This window comes from Schistocerca nitens, chromosome 8 (genome assembly GCF_023898315.1).
Source record: "Schistocerca nitens isolate TAMUIC-IGC-003100 chromosome 8, iqSchNite1.1, whole genome shotgun sequence".
NCBI classification, from domain to species: Eukaryota; Metazoa; Arthropoda; class Insecta; order Orthoptera; family Acrididae; genus Schistocerca; species Schistocerca nitens.
The window spans coordinates 229,864,515-229,890,143 of NC_064621.1; the positions used below are offsets into that span (position 1 = coordinate 229,864,515).

Here is a 25,629-nt window from a genome sequence, read left to right on the forward strand (position 1 = left end):
GTAGAAATACTGGAACACGTGAGGCAATACAGACCCTACGACTTATCTTAGAAGCTAGATTAAGGAAAGGCAAACCTACGTTTCTAGCATTTGTAGACTTGGAGAAAGCTTTTGACAATGTTGACTGGAATACTCTCTTTCAAATTCTGAAGGTGGCAGGGGTAAAATACAGGGAGCGAAAGGCTATTTACAATTTGTATAGAAATCAAACGGCAGTTATAAGAGTTGAGGGGAATGAAAGGGAAGCAGTGGTTGGGAAGGGAGTGAGACAGGGATGTAGCCTCTCCCCGATGTTATTCAATCTGTATATTGAGGAAGCAGTGAAGGAAACAAAAGAAAAATTCGGAGTAGGTATTAAAATCCATGGAGAAGTAATAAAAACTTTGAGGTTCGCCGATGGCATTGTAATTCTGTCACAGACAGCAAAGGACTTGGAAGAGCAGTTGAACGGAATGGATAGTGCCTTGAAAGGAGGGTATAAGATGAACATCAACAAAAGCAAAACGAGGATAATGGAATGTAGTCGAATTAAGTCGGGTGATGCTGAGGGTATTAGATTAGCAAATGAGACACTTAAAGTAGTAACGGAATTTTGCTATTTGGGGAGGAAAATAACTGATGATGGTCGAAGTAGGGAGGATATAAAACGTAGACTGGCAATGGCAAGGAAAGCGTTTCTGAAGAAGAGAAATTTGTTAACATCGAGTATAGATTTAAGTGTCAGGAAGTCGTTTCTGAAAGTATTTGTATGGAGTGTAGCCATGTATGGAAGTGAAACATGGATGATAACTAGTTTAGACAAGAAGAGAATAGAAGCTTTCGAAATGTGGTGCTACAGAAGAATGCTGAAGATTAGATGGGTAGATCACATAACTAATGAGGAGGTGTTGAATAGGATTGGGCACAACTTGACCAGAAGAAGGGATCGGTTGGTAGGACATGTTCTGAGGCATCAAGGGATCACCAATTTAGTATTGGAGGGCAGCGTGGAGGGTAAAAATCGTAGAGGAAGACCAAGAGATGAATACACCAAGCAGATTCAGAAGGATGTAGGTTGCAGTAGGTACTGGGAGATGAAGAAGCTTGCACAGGATAGAGTAGCATGGAGAGCTGCATCAAACCAGTCTCAGGACTGAAGATCACAACAATAACAACAACATACTTCCACTCGACTTAGAACCAGGAGATCACGATCATTTCTGGAAAAAATGCTGCAATTTGTGAACTTCGTTGAAACTCTGGGCGCAAGGTTGGTCTTCCCAAGCTTCTCTGTCAGTCGCTGGGGACGATCCAAGTAAGACCTCGGAGCCCAGACGACAAGCATCCTTTGTTCGGACGTGCGCAGCAGTCTTCAGTTGGTTCAACCTTGTTCACTCAATGGACGCTGGAACTGACGACGATAGATTGACCACTTCCTTTTTGCGTTTGCCCCCTCTTGACGCACGACAAAGCAGATTTTCCCGGAAGAGCTGAACTCAGTCCCATTAGTTCAGGTTATGGTGTCAGAGGAAGTCAGCGAAATTTATGGTTAGGAAGACCCTGAGTCCTCCCTGGTCCTCGTACACCCTGCACAGGACGTCTGGATCTACCAATGACACATCATCTACTTTCTAAAGAGGAGACAGGATCCACAAGAGAGGATAGTACTGGAGGTACTTTTGGTGCTGGTACCACAGGTACATGATTCTTGGGAGCTCTTCAAACACCCATATTCACATCAGTTTCTAATCGTTTGAAAGCAGTCAGGGCGATTCTCGGCTCCAACGAATGTCCGCCAATTCACCTCGTGTTCGAGTACAGAATTCACACTCGGGCTGAAGTTTGGCTGGTGCATTGTATTACAGGACAATGCACAAGTAACTTAAGACTGCTGACTACCTTTTCATCTCTTGAGATACAGAATCACTACTTCCCTATAATAAATGAAGCAAATACACAAAACGAGATTTCTGTTAATGCAACAGAAAACCTGTGGCAAACGTTACTAGTTTATGCGCGATAATCTTCGCGTGAGCTTGAGGTGCAATCCTTTTTGTTGACGAGATCTGCGTAAAACCCCTGCTTTCAGCAACTCTTCAAAAATCGTTTTTGCTGCCGTAAAGTGGTCGGGTGCAAATCTTCTCGGGTACCGGAAAATTGGCTAGGAAGGTGACATCTTCATATGGTTAACTGTATTATGAGACACTTTTCCTATCTGGTCCCCACGTTCCTGTCTGTTCTCCTGTGTATCTAAGCCGCGGGGTGGGCAGATGGTTCTCGTAGCACCTCGGCTTATAGAACCTGCTATGACATCTCCGTCCATTTCAATTTGCGGCGTACTGAGTTTTGTCTTTACTGTTTGGTGATCAATACATAGAGGTGACAAAAGTCATGGGAAGCGATATGCACATATACAGATAGTGGCAGAAACGCGTACACAAGGTATAAAAGGGCAGTGCATTAGAGGAGCGGTCATTTCTACTCAAGTGATTCATGTGGAAAGGTTTCCGACCTGATTATGGCCACACTTCGGGAATTAATAGACTCGAACGCGAAACGGTAGTTAGAGCCAGACGCATGGGATATCCCATTTCGAAAATCGTTAGGGCATTCAATATTCCGTAGTCCACGGTCAGGAGAGTGTGCTGAGAATAGGGAATTACGAGCATTGTGCAGTGGCCGATCGAGAGCAGAAGCATTTCCGTAGAGCAGTGAGTCCTAACAGTCAAGCAACACTGCGTGACGTAACCACAGAAATCAATATTGGACGTGCGACGAACGTATCCGTCAGGACAGTTCGTCGAATTTGGGGCCCACTCAACAAAACATCTGTGGAACCAACACACTTTATTTTGTTGCATCTCTTGTGTCATTTGTCCACCTGCTTAACTTTTTTGAAACGGTGTCTTGCTATATTCTTCCTTCTGTCTGGGTGGCCTCCTCTTGTCCGCCGTCAGTATCGAAAATTGCTTTTGCAGGGCATCTATTTGGTTTTTCAAACAGGTAAGCTGTTAACTAATGACTAATTACGGCTCCTAACGAATAGCAGGTGCTTCTTCCGTGTCGACTTCGCCAGCTATCTTCGTTACTAACGACGTGATTGCCTTATCTACCGTGGCACATATGTGGTTTGCTACTGTGATTACACTGTTGATGTCCGTTCTTCCGCACGCCACTGCAGCTGTCTTCACTGCTACTGGTAGTTGCGTCAACCACACTCGTCATAACGTCGCATCAGAGATTTCCTCCTCTAGAACAATGCATCTTAAGTGTCACCAGAACTCTCAAGGTGTTCTATCAACAAATAGGTTAACTTCATAATACCTGCTGTAGGCGTTGTTCCAGTGAATTGGGCAATCTACTGACTAGTGTCTCTCTCAAGTCTTGATACTGTCGTTCTGGAGGTGGCTTCAGTACAAATATCTGGGAGCACTGCGGCTGCCCTAGCGTCTAAGCTGTTCACTGTTAGTGTAGATTTCGTGCGATCGTTGGTGACGTTGTTCCGCTTCGCGAACAACTATCGGACAAATTGTTGCCGAATTTACAGTGTGTACAGTGTTCTTCGACATTCGCGGAGATAATTCCAAATTCATCTGAGTTTTAGCTTGGCGTTCGTCGATTTGTTTTTGCAAATCTTCTTGCAGTTGTAACAGTTCCATCTCAGTCTGAATTTGTCTGACATCTTGGCTGTAAGACACCGTATGTCTCCGCACTGTCTCTAGGGTCTCGCGTTCTTCAGTATTCTTGGGGTCACCAATTTGTATGGATCCTGCATTTCGCCCTACATTATTGAAGAAATTCAACTATTTAATACACATGATTTCTTAAGGGGGCCTGGACGTCAACGAGCTGCATTTTAATACCTCGCTGTCAGTGAACATTACTCTTGATGTACAATGCGAAGGAAGTTGTGGTTTTTTTTACCAACAATGAATGACATTAACTCAAGCTGTATAAGGAAATGTATTGAAATACCTGTCAAAGATTCAGATTTAAAGTATTTTGCCTAATAGATATTTTTATAATACACATTCCCATTCTGGTACTACTTTCTGGTCCATCATCAGTCCAATAGCATTTAAACTGTGGCAGGCTGCTGTCAACATTCATAGGAACACATTATGCCTCTCGTTTTGTAGTTTGGAGTATATCTGAGGAAATAGAAAAACATTACTATTTTGTCTAAAAAATACCGCTAAAATTATATACAGAATGACAAACATAGATCGTTTCTGCGAAGTATTAGGCGTAATACAAAGATACTATCCCATTCGTCACTTGAGAGAAATTTGGTGGACATGGATAAAACCTTTGTGAAGTTATATGTACCTAATGTTCAGAAAATGTAGGAGAAAAGAATGTTCACGGTGTCTTTGAAGCACCATATGCCTCTTTCAGAACATTCCAACAGTATAATCTTGCTGGCCAGCTGTTTCTTTATCCTCTGTAGACTTCTTCAGGAGCCTCTTCCTAACTCTGGACTCTTTAGTGGTGGCTTCCACAGCCCTTTCAGCATCAAATAGTCGCTGACGACCTATGGCAGTCAGCGCAGCTATCATATTATTTCCTGGCTGGATGCCTAATTTGTCCATTACTTCCGTCCTGCTCATTGCACCATCATTGAAACAGATGACAGCATCCATCACACGCATTTTGAGTACAGTCCATCCAACAAACACTGCTTTTGGTACTCGTTGAAACTGTTGAAACTCTCATTAGGGTTTTGTGTATGGCCATGTAGACATTTGCTAAGTAACTTTGTATCTGCAAGGTCCCTGTATGTTGAATTTATTGTTTCCATGACTGTGGCAGGCAATAAATGTTTATGGTGATATTCCTTGCCTGTCGCATGAGCGTGGCTGGTTTGAAGACATTTGTTCAAAGAGCGTTTAAGACCAAATCAACAACTGAAAGTTAGATAGCAAACACATTTTTATAAACTGGGTAAAATTGTCTTTCAGATGGTGGCAAAAAAAGTTTTCAAAAATTTGTCATTGTGGTGTCACCACCAGACACCACACTTGCTAGGTGGTAGCCTTTAAATCGGCCGCGGTCCGTTAGTATACGGCGGACCCGCGTGTCGCCACTGTCAGTGATAGCAGACTGAGCGCCACGACACGGCAGGTCTAGAGAGACGTACTGGCACTCGCCCCAGTTGTACAGCCGACGTTCATAGCAGTGGTTCACTGACAAATACGCTCTCATTTGCCGAGACGATAGTTAGCATAGCCTTCAGCTACTTTTGCTACGACCTAGCAAGGCGCCGTATTCAATTGATAATTAATATTATGAAGCATGTACCGTAACGAGAGATGTTCTACAATTGTGGATTAAAGTTAAGTATTATATCAACTACGTACTTTATTTGCAATTCTCAAGATATTGTCCTGTTCCAGACCTCACGCCAGTCAGCGTGTAATTAAACGCGTGCATTTCGGCCTCCTCTAGAAAAACAGTGTTGGCTCTTCTGCCAACACTAAAAAATTGGCGACTCGGATACAAGCGGTCTCCTTTATATATAACTAATTTACTTGTGTCATGGCTTCGCCACAATCTCCAGATGTACTGTCCGAATTTTATCGCTTGCAGAATCAGCAGACGCAGGCCTTATTGGATGCCCTTGGACAGCTCGTCCAGGGTCAACGTGCGATGCAAAACGATGCAGCCGCCGCCGCTCCACCGCTACCGCAGCCACAACACGCAGTTGCACCACCTTTTTGTCATTTTGATGCGGCACTGGAAAGCTGGACGGAGTGGTCACGCCAATTTGGATTCCATCTCGTCGCCTACAGAATTCAAGGTAACGAGCGGCAGCCTCACTTATTATCATGTGTCGGCGTCCAGACGTACAGAGTGATAGTGAAATAATTTCCCCGGCGCGACGTAGCAACTCTGTCCTACGAAGAAATTTTGTCTGCATTAGACGCATATTTCAAGGAATCAGTCAATGTCGTTGCAAAAAGGTATACGTTCTTTCGTACAAAACGAACGGCCGGTCAAACTAATCGGGAGTGGGTTGCAACTTTGCAAGGTCTTACTAGGGATTGTGCTTTTGAGTGTGAATGTGGCCTCCCTTATTCAGATACTATGGTCCGTGATGAAATTGCACAGAACGTTTCTGATGTTCGTATACGGGAGCAAATTTTGAAACTAGTCAATCCCTCCCTTCAACAAGTGATAGACATATTGGATAGGCAAGACACACTTTGCTCAGGCATCATTTGAAACTTCGCCAGCCGTGTGTCATGTTAACCAGCCCGCCGGGCGAGCTGCACGGAACAGTAAACAGCCCTCGCGCTCGTCCGCGCAGCTGCCGCCAAGATATCAACCACGTGTCCCGCGGCAGCAAGCAAATGCAGTGAAATCATGCCCGCGGTGTGCTACTAGACATTCGCGTGAGAATTGCCCGTCACGCCAAGCTATTTGCTTTTTCTGTAATAAAAAAGGACATGTTCAGAGTGTTTGCCAGAAAAAGCTCGGATCAGACACTCACAGCAATTCCAGGCCCTTTGCTTCACGCCAGAATCAGAATCGAACCACGAATACTCAGGCTCGTGACCCTTCGCCCATGGACATTCATGTAGTTAATTCCACTCCGCCCAGTGCCACTCTCTCTAAAAGTGACTGTGTGCGTCCCACAAAAAGTGTGCGTCGACGTCGCCGGAAATCACGTCAATTAGCAAGTGATTCTGTACCAGTGTCTGTTCACGTTGCACGAGACAGTCGCTCTTGTCGTCAGCAGGACAATAAACCTTTTGTAGACTTGGACATTCATGGCAACGTGATCCCATTCCAGCTCGATACCGGAGCTGGAGTTTCATTGATCAATAAAGACACGTACAAACAACTGGGCACACCTCCGTTGCATGCCGCAAATGTTACGTTAAATAGTTATTCAGGTCAGAATATCCCTGTGTTAGGACAATGCAGCCTTCTTGCAACATACAAGGGACGAACCAAACCTGTGTCACTTCACGTCCTTCGCTCTTCTTCTGCAGTGAACTTGTTTGGTTTGGATTTATTTCAGTTGTTTAACTTGTCTATAGTCAATCAGGTCCTATCAGTGAACCAGACTGTGCTTTCAGCCAGTGTTTCTAGTCTATGTGAAGAGTTTGCAGACATTTTTGCACCGGGCCTTGGTTGCGCTAAGAACTATAAAGCACATTTGGAACTGAAAGTCAACGCGCAACCGAAATTTTTCAGAGCGCGCAATGTTCCCCACGCATTGCGTGATGAGGTCGCAAGAACATTACACAAATTGGAATCACAAGGTGTGATTGAACGTGTGCAGGCTTCTCTCTGGGCATCACCCTTAGTAATTTTGCCAAAACCTTCCGGAAAATTGAGACTTTGTGTGGACTTCAAAGCTATAGTGAATCCACAACTAGTGATTGCAACTTTTCCTTTACCCCTCCCGGAAGATCTTTTTGACAAACTGTGCCCGGGTAAATATTTTTCGAAGTTGGACCTATCAGATGCGTACTTGCAAATACCAGTGGACGAAGACTCCCAGCGCGTTTTGGTGGTTAACACGCATCTTGGTTTGTACCGATTCAAACGACTGCCATTCGGGTGTGCATCTGCCCCTGCATTGTTTCAGCAATATTTACAAACTGTTTGTGCGTCGCTCCCTACTGCAGCAAACTATCTGGACGATATTGTGATCTCCGGAAAGACGGAAGAACAACATTTAGCCAACTTCCGAACATTATTTTAGGTCTTGCGACAAAATGGTCTTCGCTTGCGGAAGGACAAATGTGTGTTTTTTGCTCGTGACTTACCATATTTGGGACATGTAATCAATGCCCAAGGCATACATCCCAGTCCAGAGCACCTCCGTGCCATACAAGACTTGCCCTCGCCGCAGAATTTGAAGCAGCTACATAGTGTGCTGGGAAAAATCAACTATTACAAATATGTGCCGCATGCCTCTTCCATTTGAGCTCCGCTTCATCGCTTACGCCGTAAAGGTGTTCCGTTCGTCTGGACGACGGAATGTGAACGCGCATTTCGCCAGTTGAAATCGGCGTTGCTTTCAAATACTTGCCTTACGCCATTCGATCCCCAGAAACCCCTTTTGTTGATGGTAGATGCATCAGATTTCGGGATCGGTGCTGTGCTTGCGCACAAAGATGGTTCGCATGATCGCCCTATTGCCTTTGCGTCCAAATTGCTCTCGTCTGCACAAAGAAATTATTCCCAGATAAAGAAGCTTGGCTCTCGTATTTGGTGTTACTAAGTTTCACGATTTCTTGTATGGTCGTCACTTTACCATCATCACAGACCACAAACTTTGACATCGCTTTTTCATCCGAACAAGCCTGTACCTCCACGTACAGCGCAGAAATTTATTCGCTGGTCACTTTTCCTCTCGCAGTAACGCTACGATATCTTGTATCGGTCCACTGCTAGGCACGGAAACGCCGATGCGTTGTCCCGTTTGCCTGTTGCTGAGGATAGAGCATTCGATTCTTCCGAACTTGCTTGCATGTTCATTGATGCGGAAACCGATGAAGTGGTCGAATCGTTCCCGATTGATTTTCGTCGTGTAGCTACAGCCACAGCTGCTGACCCTGTCCTTGCTACCGTTCTGCGTTTTGTTGCTACGCAATGGTCCTTGTCAAAGTCACGGATCGAGGATCCGTTGGTTCGCCGATTTTTTGCTCACAAGAAGAGACTTTTTGTTCGACGTGGTGTTTTGCTGTTGCGTTCTGATAATGATCAGTCCCGGGTCGTGGTACCACGTTCGTTACAGTCCTCTGTTTTACGGCTTCTCCAGCAAGGACATTGGGGTATAGTGCGAACGAAACAACTTGCTCGTCAGCACTGTACTTGATTACGAATTTGTGCTCTTCTTGCATGGCGTGTGCCGAACAACAATCCGCACCGCCGTGGAAATTCTTTGCATGGCCGAAAGCCACTTCCCCTTGGCAACGCTTACACATCGATTTTGCTGGTCCATTCTGGAATGCTCGATGGTAGGTTCTGGTCGATTCATTCAGTAACTTTCCTTTTGTTGTCCGGATGCCTTCCACTATGTGATCTGCCACCATCCAAGCGTTATCGGCTATCTTTTGCATTGAAGGTCTTCCACAGACTATTGTTTCCGACAATGGCCCACAATTCATGTCCGCAGAATTGCAGTCATTCTGCAAGGCCAATGGTATTCAACATCTGACATCCGCGCCGTTTTCGCCTCAGTCAAACGGTGCCGCTGAACGATTGGTCCGGACTTTCAAGTCACAGATGTTGAAGTTGAAAGAGCCGCATTCTCGGGAGGACGCGTTATTGCTCTTCTTGTCCTCGTATCGCTCTCAACCCCAAGATGGTAGCTCGCCGGCTGAGTTGCTCCACGGTCGTCCTCATCGAACCTTGATGTCTTTGCTGCATCCGCTGCATGAGGTTCCTGTGCAGCGGCAGCCACCTACTTTTGCTCCAGGCGACGTTGTATACTATCGCAACTATCGAGGTTCACGGCGTTGGCTCGCAGGGCGCATTCTTCGCTGCCTCGGCCGCGCTATGTATTTGGTTTTGGGGGCCTCTGGTGAGGTGCGTCGGCATCTCAATCAGCTGCGCCTCTGTCGCCGCCTGGGTTCTGCCGCTCCCCGTCTGCTTTCAGTGACGGTGCCGTCCGGTCGGCGCCCTGGGGACCCATCAACTGGCTCGCCTCATCCCCAGGTGTTACCGACGCTGCCTTCCATTTTGCCCCATGGCGACGAGCCGCCGCCGCCGCCGCCGCCGCCGCCGCCGCCAGTTCTCCCGCCGGCGCCGCCCGCAGTGGACGCTTCGCTGCAGCCGCCAAGCGCCTCCCTGGATCACGCGCCGCCGATCGCTTCCCGTGCCCAGCTGTCCTCCGACATGGACCTCTTGCCCGCTCCGGACCGGATGTCGTCTTCGCCCGTCGGCTGCCCCGCCCCGACGGAGGTCGAATCTTCGGCCCCTCCTGTCTCTTTACGGGCGCATACACCGCATGTTGGCGTGCACCCTGGACTTGGTTTTCAGGCGTTTCCTAGCTCCCCTCGGACCGAATGGCCGGGTGCGGGTGGCACAGCCTCGCCTGTTGTTAGGCTCCCAACCTCGTCGCATACGTCAACATGGAGTCCTCCCCACGGCGGGCGGAAGCCTTATAACACAACCGTCCGCCGATTTGCGGGGGAGGAATGTGGTGTCACCGCCAGACACCACACTTGCTAGGTGGTAGCGTTTAAATCGGCCGCGGTCCGTTAGTATACGGCGGACCCGCGTGTCGCCACTGTCAGTGATAGCAGACCGAGCGCCACCACACGGCAGGTCTAGAGAGACGTACTGGCACTCGCCCCAGTTGTACAGCCGACGTTCATAGCAATGCTTCACTGACAAATACGCTCTCATTTGCCGAGACGATAGTTAGTATAGCCTTCACCTACATTTGCTACGACCTAGCAAGGCGCCGTATTCAATTGATAATTAATATTATGAAGCATGTACCGTAACGAGAGATGTTCTACAATTGTGGATTAAAGTTAAGTATTATATCAACTACGTACTTTATTTGCAATTCTCAAGATATTGTCCTGTTCCAGACCTCACGCCAGTCAGCGTGTAATTAAACGCGTGCATTTCGGCCTCCTCTAGAAACACAGTGTTGGCTCTTCTGCCAACACTTCAGTCATTTCACGTCCAGGTCCCCTTAACACAACAATCAGTTTGCGAATAAATGCACAACAGTCAAAACTGCACTGCCGAAGAGTAAAAATAATTTGCCAATGTGCATCTGCTGTCCGAAGCACAATGAAATACACTTCGCATGTTATTCTGAAGTCGCTGCTTCCCACATGTATGATGTTCTCATGTGTTTGAATAAGGAAGGTTTGCTTTCATGTACTTAGACTGGTGTAATGACGCATTAGGTTACATTTGATATTATTTGGTTTATTTACATTTTTAGATATTGCTTACGTAATGTTTCATTGATTTGTGACATGCAAAATATTTCATGAGGTCGCTTTTGTACACACTGATTTGTTATATTGATGGAAATGCGTTGTTATCCAGTTTTGTGATTAGACACTACGCTCATTTTATTAATTCGTCTGTATTTGTCTTCATTTACTCTTGTTAAACACGACAGTGCGGTTTACACTATTTTCCCTTTCATGTGCAATCTTCTGTACCATTTCATATCTACAGATGGCTGATTGCTCAGACAAAAATAGTAAGCAATAATTACTAAAATATAGTAATCCGAACTACTAAAGGATTTTATTTTAAAAAACTGTAACGTTTAACATTTTCCTAGATCGCTTCTCTCCACCATAAGAACGTCAGAAGATAACGAACCATTTTCCTTTAACAACTATAGTATTAAGAAATTTAGATGAACACTCTGAGCGCCTTTGGCTCGCACCTACAATGGGAACCGACCGAAGGGTTTCAGGCTGACCAGTCGAGTTGGGAGAGTCACGTGAAAAAGTAAGAGGTGAACAGGTGGACGGTATGGTTCTAAGCGGAAGGCCACACGATTAACATCTTGGTTGCGCGCCATATACTCGTACGTAATGTTCTTAATGAAATGCGACTGTACGGGCAATGCAGAGAGGAGCAGTGTACATTGGAAGTTTGTTTCGATATGTGACTATATTTAATGCAAAATATTTTATGTATGTTACATACTTGAACTGTGTTGTGTGTAGCAGTGTAGGTGCACATTTGTTATATGTCTTGTTAGCCGATTTATAGCTTTTACTCCAGTGCCGTTTATAAGAATGAAAGATACTGGCGTCACTTTTAGAAATCTGGCTGCTCATTTATAAACACAGAGCCTTAGCACATTCACTAGAAAGTTCTTACAGTAACACGTACCTACGAGTGAGTGCTACTTCTGTGCAGGAGCACGGGCATCTGTAGAAGACACCAGGTAGGTGAACAATTTCATGATCTCTGTGTTCTGCCCTGATCTGGCAGAGCGCAACCAGGCCCCTCACTCGTCCTGGATTCACAGTACAAACGTGCGCAGCCATGTGAAATTTGTGGTAACACAGAGGAGCGAGTACACAGGGCGTAATTTGTGCTTCACATAGACTGACGTCACATTCAATTGCAAAAAGTTATTTTCACAAGAGGTTTTTTTAACTCGGAACGGTAGCTGAAGAAGCAAGTAGTAAAGTTTTATGTTTAGATAATATGAGGGACGATTAAAAAGTATCCATCCGAAGGCATAACAGATCAGAATCGGTATGCCAGCCAGGGAAAATCCCCGTCAGCATGGAGGCAATCAGCCGACCAACACACCAGGTTTAAGTTACCCTTTTGGTAAAACCCTGTGTCCTGTTATGTGAAGAAGTCCGCAACTGCCTGCAGTATGCCATCGTTCGTCAGGAATCGTAGACTTTTCAGGGCCGTCTTTTAGGGATCGAAGGCCTGATAATCGCTTGGGGAGAGATCACGTCTATAGGACGAGAGCTTGAGAGTCTCGCAGTTCATTTGGCGTAATATGTGCGCTACAACAATTCTCATAAGGAACGTTCGCTATCATGAAGCGGCAGCACCCCTTGGTGCACTGTTCCACTACGGTGATATTCGATGGACATTCTGCCCCATACACATTCAGCATTCTCCAATGGGTGTCTACCGGTATTTGTCCTCAGGAAGCCTACTTAAGAACAACAGCACAATGGTCATGTTTTGGAACGCATTTGGTAATGAAGTCGGCTTAGTTCACGATACCGCACTTACCGCATGGACGTCGGAGAGACACAAACGCCACACCAATTCCTTCCCCAGAGGACGGTGGTTATACACCAAAATCGAAGTCGCATTACATTAAATGTACGCTGCAGCAGCGTCCTCGGACGGAAACCTTCTGATCGCACTGATTACTGAATATCTTATCGGGGGTTCACACATAGTTCCCCTGCAGACCCTGTTCGTTATTTTACATCGTGAGTAACGTAAAAGCAACAGCGACTACTTCACTACTTTTCTTTGTGTTTTTATGTTTCATAATATTTTATTCTGGTCGAACTGGTTTTCCAGTGGTTGTTTAGGTGACAATTTCTTTTTAGATAATCTGTTTACTCTGATGGTCCTGCTGAACTCACCTGTTAATATCAAGTTGTGGGTGGGCGAGATGTTTCTGTTGTGGACTGATCTATAGAACTGTACCTCGGATGCTACACGGTGACCGCTTTACAATGGGATCCTCACCACTGTCCTTACCCCTCTCCTGCCATGCAGTTACAGTAGGCCAAATTATTCTGCATGCAAACTATTTCATACAGGAGCTACATCTAGTGTGAGCAGAAGATTTTTGTTCTGCTTGTGGAGTAAAGACCGCTGGTCTTTTTCAGAACATTGTTTTTGGGACACAAAATGATGGCAAATGTTGAGAAATTAGTTAATCATAACCAGTGTATCATTCCACAGAACTATTGGAGTGGTAGATATGATTAGCAACCAGTATTTTACAAATAAACACTAACATTTCTTTTTATAAAAAAAAGCAACACATCACGAATGAATTATCCCAATGGGACGGAAATCGGTAAATGTGATGTACACGTACAAACAAACAAATGATAACAATTCCAATAAAGTTTGATGATTTATTCAAGTGGAAGAGCCTCTCGAACTGATGCAAAAAAATGGTTCAAATGGCTCTGAGCACTATGGGACTTAACTTCTGAGGTCATCAGTCCCCTAGAACTTAGAACTACTTAAACCTAACTACCCTAAGGAAATCATACACATCCATGCCCGAGGCAGGTTGCGAACCTGCGACCGTAGTGGCCGCGCGGTTCCGGACTGTAGCGCCTAGAACCGCTCGGCCACTACGGCCTGCATCGGTGCACCTCTGACACTTATGGAAGCGGTTATTCGGCTTGGCACTGGTTGACACAGTTGTTGGATGTCCTGTGGCATTTCATGCCAAATTCTGTCCAACTGGTGCGTTGGATCGTCAAAATGCTGAGCTGGTTCGAGGGCCCTGCCAATAATGCTCCTGACATTCTGAATTGAGGAGAGACCCGGTGACGTTGCTGGCCAAGTTATAGCGTGGCAAGCACAAAGACAAGTAGTAGAATCACTCGCCGTGCGTGGGCGGGCATTATCTTGCTGAAACGTAAACCCAGGATGGCTTGCAATAAAGGGCAACAAATCGGGGCGTAGAACATCGTCGACTTACCATTGTGCTGCAATGGTGCCGCGAGTGACAACCAAAGGGTTCCTGCTATGAAATAAAATGGGACGATACCTTCACTCCTGGTTGTCAACCTGCCTGGTGGGCGACAGTGAGGCTAGCCTCTCCTCGGTATCCGAGACGCCTCCAGACACTTCTTCGTCCTGGAATCTCATTGACTTGTGTCTTTAGTGACGAGTCCCGTTTAGAACTGAACCCCGATGACCAGCGATGGCGTGTCTGAAGACTTCCCGGACAACAGTGGAATACCAACCTGACTGGCGGTCGCCAAACAGCCCGAGAGACAGGAGTGGTGGACGGGTGTCTACATTCCTTTTCATCTTCAGACCCTTTTGGATGTCATCCGCAGCACCCTTACAGCACAGCGGTACGTGGACGATATTCTCCGCCACGTTTTGTTGTCCTTCGTGGCAAACCTTCCTGCGCTTACATTTCAGCAAGATAATGCCCGCTCGCACATGACGAGAGTTCTACTGCTTGTCTTCGTGGTTACCAAAACCTATGTTGGCCAACAAAGTCGCTGGATCTTTCCCCTATTGAGAGAGTGTGCAGCATTATGGGCAGGGCCTTGCAACTAAATCGAGATTTCGACGGTCTAACGCGCCAGTTGGACATAATTTGGCACGATATCTCACAGGAAGGCGTCCAACAAGTCTACTAGTAAATGCTAAGCGGAGTAACTGCTTGCCAGTAACGGGTCAACACATTATTGGCTTTGATTTTCTAACAGCTGAGCAAAACGCAACGTACTCAGTTTTCTCTTTACTTATTCTGATCATCACTAAACTGACACATAATATTTTTAGCGCAGCGCAGTCTCACTTTCAATAATCCCTACAAAAGAATGGCCCTGACTAACAATAACCTATACCTTTCATGAATCACTTACCTCACAAAAATCTTCTTTACTCGAACTACTGCAATACAGCGAGCGCCAATACTGCCACCTAAATGAAAGATTCTAACTACTGAAGGCACTAACTACTAGTAGGCATAGTTAGCAAATGAAAGGTTTTGACAAAGAACAAGCAATGTACAGGGCTATTACAAATGATTGAAGCGATTTCATAATTTCACTGTAGCTCCATTCATTGACATATGGTCACGAAAAACTACAGATACGTAGAAAAACTCATAAAGTTTTGTTCGGCTGAAGCCGCACTTCAGGTTTCTGTCGTCAGAGTGCTCGAGAGCGCAGTGAGACAAAATGGCGACAGGAGCCGAGAAAGCGTATGTCGTGCTTGAAATGCACTCACATCATTCAGTCGTAACAGTGCAACGACACTTCAGGACGAAGTTCAACAAAGATCCACCAACTGCTAACTCCATTCGGCGATGGTATGCGCAGTTTAAAGCTTCTGGATGCCTCTGTAAGGGGAAATCAACGGGTCGGCCTGCAGTGAGCGAAAAAACGGTTGAACGCGTGCGGGCAAGTTTCACGCGAAGCCCGCGGAAAATTGGCTCATGCCACAACTGGAGACCGACAGCGCCGACTTCATCTTTCAACAGGATGGTGCTCCACCGCACTTCCATCATGATGTTCGGCATTTCTCAAACAGGAGATTGGAAAACCGATGGATCGGTCGTGGTGGAGATCATGATCAGCAATTCATGTCATGGCCTCCACGCTCTCCCGACTTAACCCCATGCGATTTCTTTCTGTGGGGTTATGTGAAAGATTCAGTGTTTAAACCTCCTCTACCAAGAAACGTGCCAGAACTGCAAGCTCGCATCAACGATGCTTTCGAACTCATTGATGGGGACATGCTGCGCCGAGTGTGGGAGGAACTTGATTATCGGCTTGATGTCTGCCGAATCACTAAAGGGCCACATATCGAGCATTTGTGAATTCCTAAAAAAACTTTTTGAGTTTTTGTATGTGTGTGCAAAGCATTTTGAAAATATCTCAAATAATAAAGTTATTGTAGAGCTGTGAAATCGCTTGAATCATTTGTAATAACCCTGTATTTACCTTAATGGTGTTCATGACATCCAGTCTTACAAATTTCCTTTTTCTGATGGACACATGTCCACATCGTCCGCTCTCAAAACTCCGCCATCTCTCTCCCCACATCCACCACCGCTGGCGGCTCACCTCCAACTGCACAACGCTACGCGCTGTTCACATGCAACTGCCCAGCACTACAGTAATGAATATTCCAACAATGCCAACCAGCCGCAGACTGCGCACAGGACAGTCATTGATTTTCATACAGATCGCTACGTGGCGTTACCAACATAAAAACCTAAACAGCATACTTACAGGACGTTCTCTTGAATATATCATCCAGTTTTTGTGAAAATGATATTATTTGTTTGTCTGTACATCAACATCACGCCTACCGATTTCCGTACTATTCTGATATTTCCTTCGTGGTGCGACTTTTTCTTTTTGTCATAGTGTACAAACGGAAGGCATTAGTTCTCCTATTTAACTCTAGCTTGTTTCCAAGAGAGTGAACGTACCAAATTTTCTTCCCAATAAGGAAAATATTTGACCAGTCATGTCTAAACTTGGAGCATCACTGTTAGATGATTCTCAGCTCTGGAGCCACGATGTTCACGAGCGAGAAACTTTGCGTCCAAGTGAAGTAATAGTCACAGAATTATGTATATAATGGAAAAATATTACCCTGCATTCCAACAGTATTATTAGTGCACGAAGTCTGTTTTCCACTAGTATTTTTTCTGTTTTAATGCTCATATTTGCACTTTTCTACTGTTTTTCTTCTTTCCTTCTCCTCACAATATCAAATTTACTGTGAACTATGGTACCAAATGTCTCATTAACTTGTATGGTAAGAGCCATCCACAGAATTTTTTCCTGATCTGTTAATTTCAGTACTTCTACATTTTGTACTTTATTGTTCCTTTATTTCTTTAACATCCTTCTATATCACCATATTACAAAAAGTGTTCAGTTTCTTCTTCTCCAGGTATTCTGTGGTTCTTGTTTCTTATCCATACACAGCTGTGGTTGCATCAACTTTTTTTCATTTGAGTGTCGATACCAATAGACCTTTTTTGCCGACAAAAGTTTACTCGCTCTAACAAGCACTTACTTTTGAGGTGAGCAACTGAAAAAATTCGAGGATAGGTTCCATATTTTAACTGAAGTTCTGTAATTACTGTTTAACAATAAGGAAACTGATGAATAAGAGTGTATCACAATCGTCCAAATGTTAAAGTTGTTAATCATAAAATTACTCATCGAGAAAATTTATGTGTTCTAGCCAACGTTTACGACAGGTAATGTGACGTGTTTAATAATTACTCAAAAGGTAATATTTGAAAACTTGCGTGACATTCTGACATTACGACTCTAACCGATGATTTAAAATAATCTCACATTCGAAAGAGTCACAATCGCTACACATTCAGTGTCACATTATGAAGAATACATCTGTTCAATAACAGTCATTGAAGTCCTCGGTGATAAAAAAGGAAAACTCACATTTTACAAATCCGACAAGTCACATAGACTAATATGACTGGATCGAGTATGTTCAGTGCAAAACAGAGATATCTACAGTATTATCCCTTTCCCCCACCGAAGTGATAATCGGATACGATTCTAAGGCTTCCAGGACCTGGTATACGTTATGGGAAAAGGTGGTGTTATCCCCATATCGCACCGAGGTCTTCAGTTGCTGCGCTAAATAGGTGTTCACGTAAATCATTTGTGAAAAAGAACAGCTGGTTGTTGGAAGCCGTTCAGAGATAATGCATGTGAACGGTTACTACATGTTCCACAATTCACATGAAAAACAGGTGACGTCATTGACGCTGTCTACTTATTCTTCACTGACAACGGGTGTGAAGAGAGTATCGACGAGGAGGCTACCAACGTATCGCCACAACTATTGACGATGGACTGGTCAATTAGTTCCAACACGTCATTTCTTTATCAACTGCTACATAAATTTTCAAAAAGTAAGTTAAACATTATTATGGCAGGCTAAGTTTTACTGAATGGCGCACTACACTTCAATTTGACACTGATAAGTGATACTGTTTTCAAACGTAATTACTAAGTGTCTGTAAACAACAGCCGGAACGCTCTACCAGTCATTTAGTTCCTCGACAGCAAAAATCCAATCCTTGTTCACGCAATCCTTCGAGAACCACTGTGTGTGAACCTCCTAATCGTTGGGAAACACTCTCTGCGCTTGCCGGAAAAGATGGGAATCGCAGGTGGCAAGTTCTGGCGTTCGGAATCAGTGTCATCCACGTCTGTACCGCCTTGGTCACATTGTTGGCACAAATCCGCTACAGCTGGAAGCGACTTCGCATTTGGAACACACATCGCCAGAATTTCAGTTCGATTGTGTGTTCAGTTTAAACGTTTTGACCACAAAAACCGCACTGGCTAGCGTACTTGAAATTCGGAGTTCGGTCGCAGTTGCCGCACCATTCACTCGTACGCTGCGATCCTCCTGTTATGCGAAACGCAGCAGATCTGTGTCTGCAGGAAATCCGGAACACGTACTCTCTTCTGACTTACGTGCCACTCTTGACGCACATCGATTTCAGCGTGAACAGTCTTGTCTACCACAGTTTATGAAGTCGCTGCGCGCTATTAAAGCAGTCAAGATTTCGAAAACCAATTCACTAAATGTACGATGTGGGTACGGTTCAGTCAATTTGCCAGAAACCGAATAATTCAGGCAACATTATGAAAGGGAAATCGCTGTATACACACACTATTCACGTTACAAAGAGCCCTCTAATTGCATTCCTCGGAATTTCAACGCATTAATGTAATACATCTACTGTGTTATTTAACTGTGTTTCGTGGTTTTAAAATTCCCAGAAGTGAAATTACTCTCGCCATAAGGACGTAGCTAGTTGTACTTATTTGAAAGCGTTAATTAACTTATTATTCCGCGGAACCTGATTTGGAAGCTCTTGATGCGCTGAGGTAGATTTAAGGTTCAAGGTTCGCAAACATAACGATAGAATAAAAATAATACAACTTTGAAATTAACACAGGTGTATTATTGGCGCGAAACTAGCTACGGTATTTCAGAACAGTCGCAGTATTTAAAAATTTTATTGTGAGCGAAGGGAGTAGAATGAAGAAATAAGTCACTCGTACACAGAAGGAAGAGCATTTTGTTAAGTTTTGTACATAATTTAAATCTATGTGCCTTGTCAAGGCGGAAGAACATATTTGATATTCTCTTTTAAGGCATTTTCGACCTGTCTCTCGTCGGACCTATACCTTCTCTTTATTACCCTTAAAAGAGGTTGTTTTAAATGTTTAATAAAAACCTTAAGAAATCGTAAAAAATTCATATTCGGCGTGTGAAACCGAACAGAAAGGTGAATATGAAATCCGTGTGTACTCATGTACATGTGTCATGAAATGAGTGGATGTCGAGCCCACGACTGAGTCGTCACTGCGAGTGGGCATGTATTTTGTATAGTGAACTATGGAGGTATGAAAAAATGCCTATACTGATGTCACGTGCTCAGTTTTTTACGCGTCTCCGCCGCGCGGTATTAGACGAGCGGTCTTAGGCGCTGCAGTCATGGACTGTGCGGCTGGTCCCGGCGGAGGTTCGAGTCCTCCCTCGGGCATGGGTGTGTGTGTCTAAGTTTAGGGACTGATGACCTTAGCAGTTAAGTCCCATAAGGTTTCACACATATTTGAAAGTTTTTTTTTTACGCGTCTCCGTTTGGCTGCCGGTGACCTGGACAATGTTTCCTTGGCGCTAGTAAGTCCAGGTGGTAATGGTAGACCAAGGCAAAGTGTCAGGGGCTGTTGAAGGTTCGGGCTCAAAAGTGAGATGTCACTCTTCTTTAACTGAAAGAAATGTAATTGAATGATTAATGCGGTGATAGAGAAACTGATTAGTAACGATACATAATGATGCAAAATATTACACGAATTAATAACTTCTGTCTCTTCAGCTGCTTGGCCTCAAAATTGTCGTTGATGTTGGAGTAGAAACATTCACGCTGCTGTATGGAGTGTGAGTGGGTGACTTTGACGTTTTTGCGTAAGGGCCGAAAATTCGTTGCTTTTCAACGCGTTCTGGAACCAATACCGCTCGTAAGAAAATCAAATATGGGTAATGCTTCTTCTAGGAAATCTTGTCTATGTTAATTTTGTAGTGAGTGGTCATCTTCGGAAAACGCAATGTTTTCAAAATATAAACGAGAAAGAGAGGAAAGTGCTAACATTTTAAAATTTTTGCGTTTTTCGTTACGAAGCCGACCTCATACAAGGCAGCAAACATGAAATTCGGATTCAGCACCCCGAAACACACAGACTTTGCTGCCGGAGGAAACACGCTATGAGAAACGTTAATAAGAATTAATATCAGTAACCTGGAGCATAGCCAACACGGCACCACAGTCAGTAACAAAAACTGAAACGTGAAGTTAGCCGTCACTCCTTCGGAGCATTATCAGTATCAATGGCGGGAAGACAGACTACAGAATGTGGTCATTGCGCTATCTGTGACTCTGAAGGCGCCCTCGGCTGCTATTTCGTACCACGAGGGGCGTTCAAAAAGTAATGCAACACTTTTTTTCTGGAAGCAGATTGGTTCTTTACATGATTTCAGTACACCGTATTATTCCCCACTCTTTTCACTGTAAAACCCTGTTTTTCAACATAATCTAATAACATAGCCTAATATAATCTAATAACATAAGCTAATAACATAATGCTATGGGCTAACACCATCTTACTGGGAGCGGCCGTATGTCGGCATGGTGCCACTCTAGTGGTCGAAGTTGGAGTCAGTATCTTACTGCATCCGCTCCCATCATCATACACTGGTTCCCACGGATTACATCCTTCATTGGCCAAATAGATGGAAATCGTAAGGTACGAGATCCGGGTTGTGGGGTGGATGAGGAAGGACAGTCCAATGAAGTATTGTGAACTCCTGTCAGGTGCGCAGATCTACGTGTTCTCACAGAGAAAGAGAAGTTCGTTTGCATTTTTATGGCGAAGTACACGCTGAAGTCGTTTCTTCAATTTCCTGACGGTAACACAGTTGTAAGCGGCCGGCTGCAACGGAGGAGATCGGACCGGTCTGCGCGCTCTAGATGCGATGATGACAGACTCCTCGCTCAACGGCTCAGTGTGCTTTTGTTTCGATACCAGGTGTTCCTAGACATTCTACAAGCTCCTATGAATTGCTGCGATGCTCTGGTTTTCCGCCAAAACAAACTCTATGACTACTCTCTACTCAGAGCGTACATCCATTGCAGATGCCATTTTGAAGGCTACGTACAGCGCCGCCTGTCAAACCTTTATGAAACTCTTGGGGCTGAAGCGGGAATATTCTACGGTGTCTCACAACAAATTCCGCATTTTTTCAACAGAAACTGGCAGAGAAAAAAGTGTTGCATTACTTATTGAACTCACCTCGTGGTATTCTTGCTGGACCCAAATTTATAGGACAGAGGTGACAGTTTTCTACTTGTTGGTGGTGTATACGCTGTGAGTGACGTCTCTGTGTTTATACTCCATATCACTATCTTCCGTGTATTGCCAACGACAGAAAGCTCTGTGCATGCAAGCCTATTGAACTGATTGAAACTTTCAACTTGACACTTGCTCCCCATCACTTTTGTGCTAATGAGTCCGATATATCAACAGAGAAAATCCATCGAGACAGTGATTAAGATAAATCTCTGTTGTGTTCATTCTCCATTCTCCTAGTGGCACCAGACCGGCTGCCTATCAGATGAACTTGTAATCTAAGGGTGAAAATAATTGATAAGTTCAAAATATGAGTTGATCCGTGCTCTGTCCACGATTAGCGAAAAAGTGCACTGTCCACAAAAGTAGGGATCTGGTCTCGAACCCCGGTCCTACATTCAGTTGTCAATTCACAGAAGTTTTTTGAAACTGAGAGTATTCACTGGCACTTTTTTTACTGAACGTTTTATGTACACATCCGGCTATTATGTGTGAGAAGGAAGAAGCATTAGCGCTTAGTTACTAAGATTATTGCTCAGTGGAGATGGAGGAAAAGATAGAGCAGTTCCATTATGTCCTGGATGAAGTCACACTGTTTCGCGCTGTGGGTATCTCATTTTCTGAATAAAGTGTCATTATACAAGGTGATTCAGCTGCCCCTCCCACTTGGTATTATCCAACCCGCATTGCCTTGAAATACCACTCATAAGATTTTCATGTTCTAAAATGGTTCAAATGGCTCTGAGCACTATGGGACTTAGAATTCTGAGGTCATCAGTCCCCTAGAACTTAGAATACTTAAACCTAACTAACCTAAGGACTTTACACACATCCATGCCCGAGGCAGGATTCGAACCTGCGACCGTAGTGGTCGCACGGTTCCAGACTGAAGCGCCTACAACCGCTCGGCCACCCGGCCGGCTTTCATGTTCTCCCGGTTCCTACATGAAAACTATTAGTCCTATGGGAAAAATGAACAGAGTATTTGTAGGAAATTTAGAGTACTTAAATTTTGTACTGGGGTGCGTTTTCACTAGAGCTTAGTTTTCGAATTATTCGAGAAAAACAAACAAACGTGTCCTTCAACCATGTTTTTCTTGAATAACTCGAAAACTACGGCCTCCAGAGAAAACGTAACCCAGTACAAAATTTAACTATATTAAATTTCCTACAGAAAGGTCCTGTTAATTTTTTGTTGGATGAATAGTTGGAGTGTAGCGAGAGGAGAATATGAAGATCTTGCGAGTGGTATTTTAAGGGGTTGCATAGAACCCAGTGTTAGAGGCGATGAATCACCCTCTATTTATGTAAGGAGGGACATGATTAAAGTTCACTTCTCAGGCCGTTACTTTACGTCTTTTCGAACTAAATACGATTGTTCTCCTTCAGGCTGTTCTTTACCTAGGTAGGCAGATAACTGAAGTATAGATGCAGATGCATCATTGAGACGAAAATGAAACGAATTATCTTATGGTAAACCACAGGGGATATTTCACAGTATGCGCTATATTGGACGGCAATGATGGATTTTAACATTTGTGTTCACATTCAACGACCAGAAATTGGAATTTGTAAGTCAAAGATGTTGAACATAGACAGGTTTGGCGCTATCCATATTCCATTCACACAGGGAATAATAGTATCACTGTAGACAGCGGTCTGTAGCAGGAGAGAGTTGTACCTGAGAAGACAGTGTAGTTAGGAACACATGATGTGTTTTGGTCGGTAATTCAGTCTAAGCTGTTTTCGCCATCTGCTACCGTTTTACTGCTGTAAAGGCGCGTCCACACCAGCTGCGCTGCACTAAACCAGGAAAAGAGTTTCGGCGCAGCGTGGCGCGACCTACGTGGAAGTCAAACCGCACAGCTCTGCGTCGAGCTACGCAACAATGAACACAAGTTCAAACGAAACTGTAGGCTCGTGCTCGGCTCTGGAGCGTTTGTCGTGTTCCATTCTTTTTACTGACGCGTGCTCTAACACAATGGAACACTGCTGCTCACTGAAGAGCAATCGACTCCATTCGGAGCTGTTCTGTCCCGGTCTGCTCTGCTGTGCCGCGAGCCTTTGCAAGGCGCTTCGCGGTTTGGCGCGTCCCGTGTGGACGCGTCTGTAGACATGAGGCTCAAAACGTCTTGCGCAGCGCTTGTAAACATTTCGCGTTCGACACATTTAAATGCTGTAAAATATATCAACAATGTTTGGAATATATTGTTAATTAGACGGGTACAGAAATCTATAAGCACTCCGTCTTCAGGCCACGAGTGGCCTACCGGGACCATCCGACCGCCGTGTCACCCTCAGTGGAGGATGCCGATAGGAGGGGCGTGGGGTCAACACACCGCTCTCTCAGTCGTTATGTTGGTATTCTTGACCAAACCCGCTACTATTCGGTCGAGTAGCTCCTCAATTGGCATCACGAGGCTGAGTGCACTCCGAAAAATGGCAATAGCGCATGGCGGCCTGGATGGTCACCCATACAAGTGCCGACCACGCCCGACAGCGCTGAACTTCGGTCATCTCACGGGAACCGGTGTATCCACTACGGCAAGGCCGTTGCCGGTACAGACTTCTATGGCGAGTAAAATTCTATATATTTTAGAATTATGTATATAATACGTGTTCAATTTAGCCATAATTCGTCGGTGGTACACCATCCTTTGTCGTGAAACACAAGAATGTCTTTTATCACAGAACATGAGATTCTTGCAGATGAGGTGACTTTCTTCCATGTCTTCACGGTTTTGAAAACGGATATTGGCTTTAGTTTCCAATAGTCTGTATTTCAAAGTGTATTTAATTTGTAACTCGTTATTGATAATATTACTGCTTAGTTTGATTTCACTTACTGATTATTAGTCTGCAGTAACATAATAATGTAACAGACAACTAAATACGGTAATTACATGGTTTTCTCGATATTAATACTTTTATGTGTCAATAAAATATTTGTTCGCACTTTAGAACAAGTTTTCACATTTCGAAAAATCTTTTTTTCCCCGAGTAATTTTCGTAATTTCAGAAAAAGACTGCAGTACGTAAACAGTGAATGCCATCATTTACAAAACGAATAAGAAAATATATTAAACTGGTACATGGTCAAGTCACATTAATGTGACTACAAATTATGTTGGGTATCAATGTGCAATAGCCACGCACAGACGTGAGGTGGCAGCACTAGCAGTGGAGAATATACTGTATAAAGCATGTTGTGAGGCACGGAAAACAGTGTAGCCGTTGTCGTTATGCGGCAACGGAGCGAATTATCTGACTCCCAGAACGGCATGGTCATTGGGTTTCTGGCCAAGGGTGGACGCTTATTCGAAATGGCTAAGTTTGGAAACTGTTCGCGTGCCGCCGTGGTTGGACTATAACGTGCATGGCAAAATGGTATTATCAAAAACGAGTACAAGGACAACTCTGGCGCTCCACGAGCCATAGTTGACAGGGGTGGATGACGGCTATGGAGATGTGAACGGGCGAATAGACGTGCAACTGACCACGCAGATGAACCAAGGGGCTACCAGCTGTGTCTCCTCAACGAGCGTTCAGTGAACGTTACTGTGTATGTGCTGCCACAGCAGGTGCGTGGCTAATGCACCCATGCTGGTTGCTGTTCATGCGACGAAGACAGGAACTACCTCCCCAGTACCGCAATTTGACGCCCACTGAGTAGCGATAGGTGGTCTTTTCCGATGAATCACGCTTTGTGCTCAATAGGACATGTGCACAGTGTAACAATCGTCGGAAGTGCACTGGGCAGAGGAGGGACGTTACGTTCTTTTGAATGTTTTCTCGGCATTCCCGAGGTGATCTCGTCATTTTGGAAGACAGACTGGATCAACAAAACTATGCTTCTATCCTTCGGGCCCAGGTCCTCCCCTATATGCAGTTTGTTTTTCTGAGGGACGATGGTGTCTGCCAGCAGGACAATGCAACGTTTCACACAGCTCGCAGTGTACGTGCGTGGTTCATAGAGCATCAGAATGGATTTACCGTACTCCTCTGGCCACCAAACACTGCGGATTTATAG

At 44.6% G+C, this 25,629-nt stretch overlaps 1 protein-coding gene across 1 annotated transcript in view; it reads right to left on the minus strand.

Annotated features, from left to right (window-relative positions):
- Positions 1 to 4,373: 4,373 nt before the first annotated feature.
- Positions 4,374 to 25,629, minus strand: part of LOC126199494 (uncharacterized) — a 270,818-nt gene continuing 249,562 nt past the window's right edge. The window contains exon 3 of the mRNA XM_049936416.1: positions 4,374 to 4,513. Coding sequence (XP_049792373.1) covers positions 4,374 to 4,513 — 140 coding nt within the window. The remainder of the gene's footprint in view (positions 4,514 to 25,629) is intronic.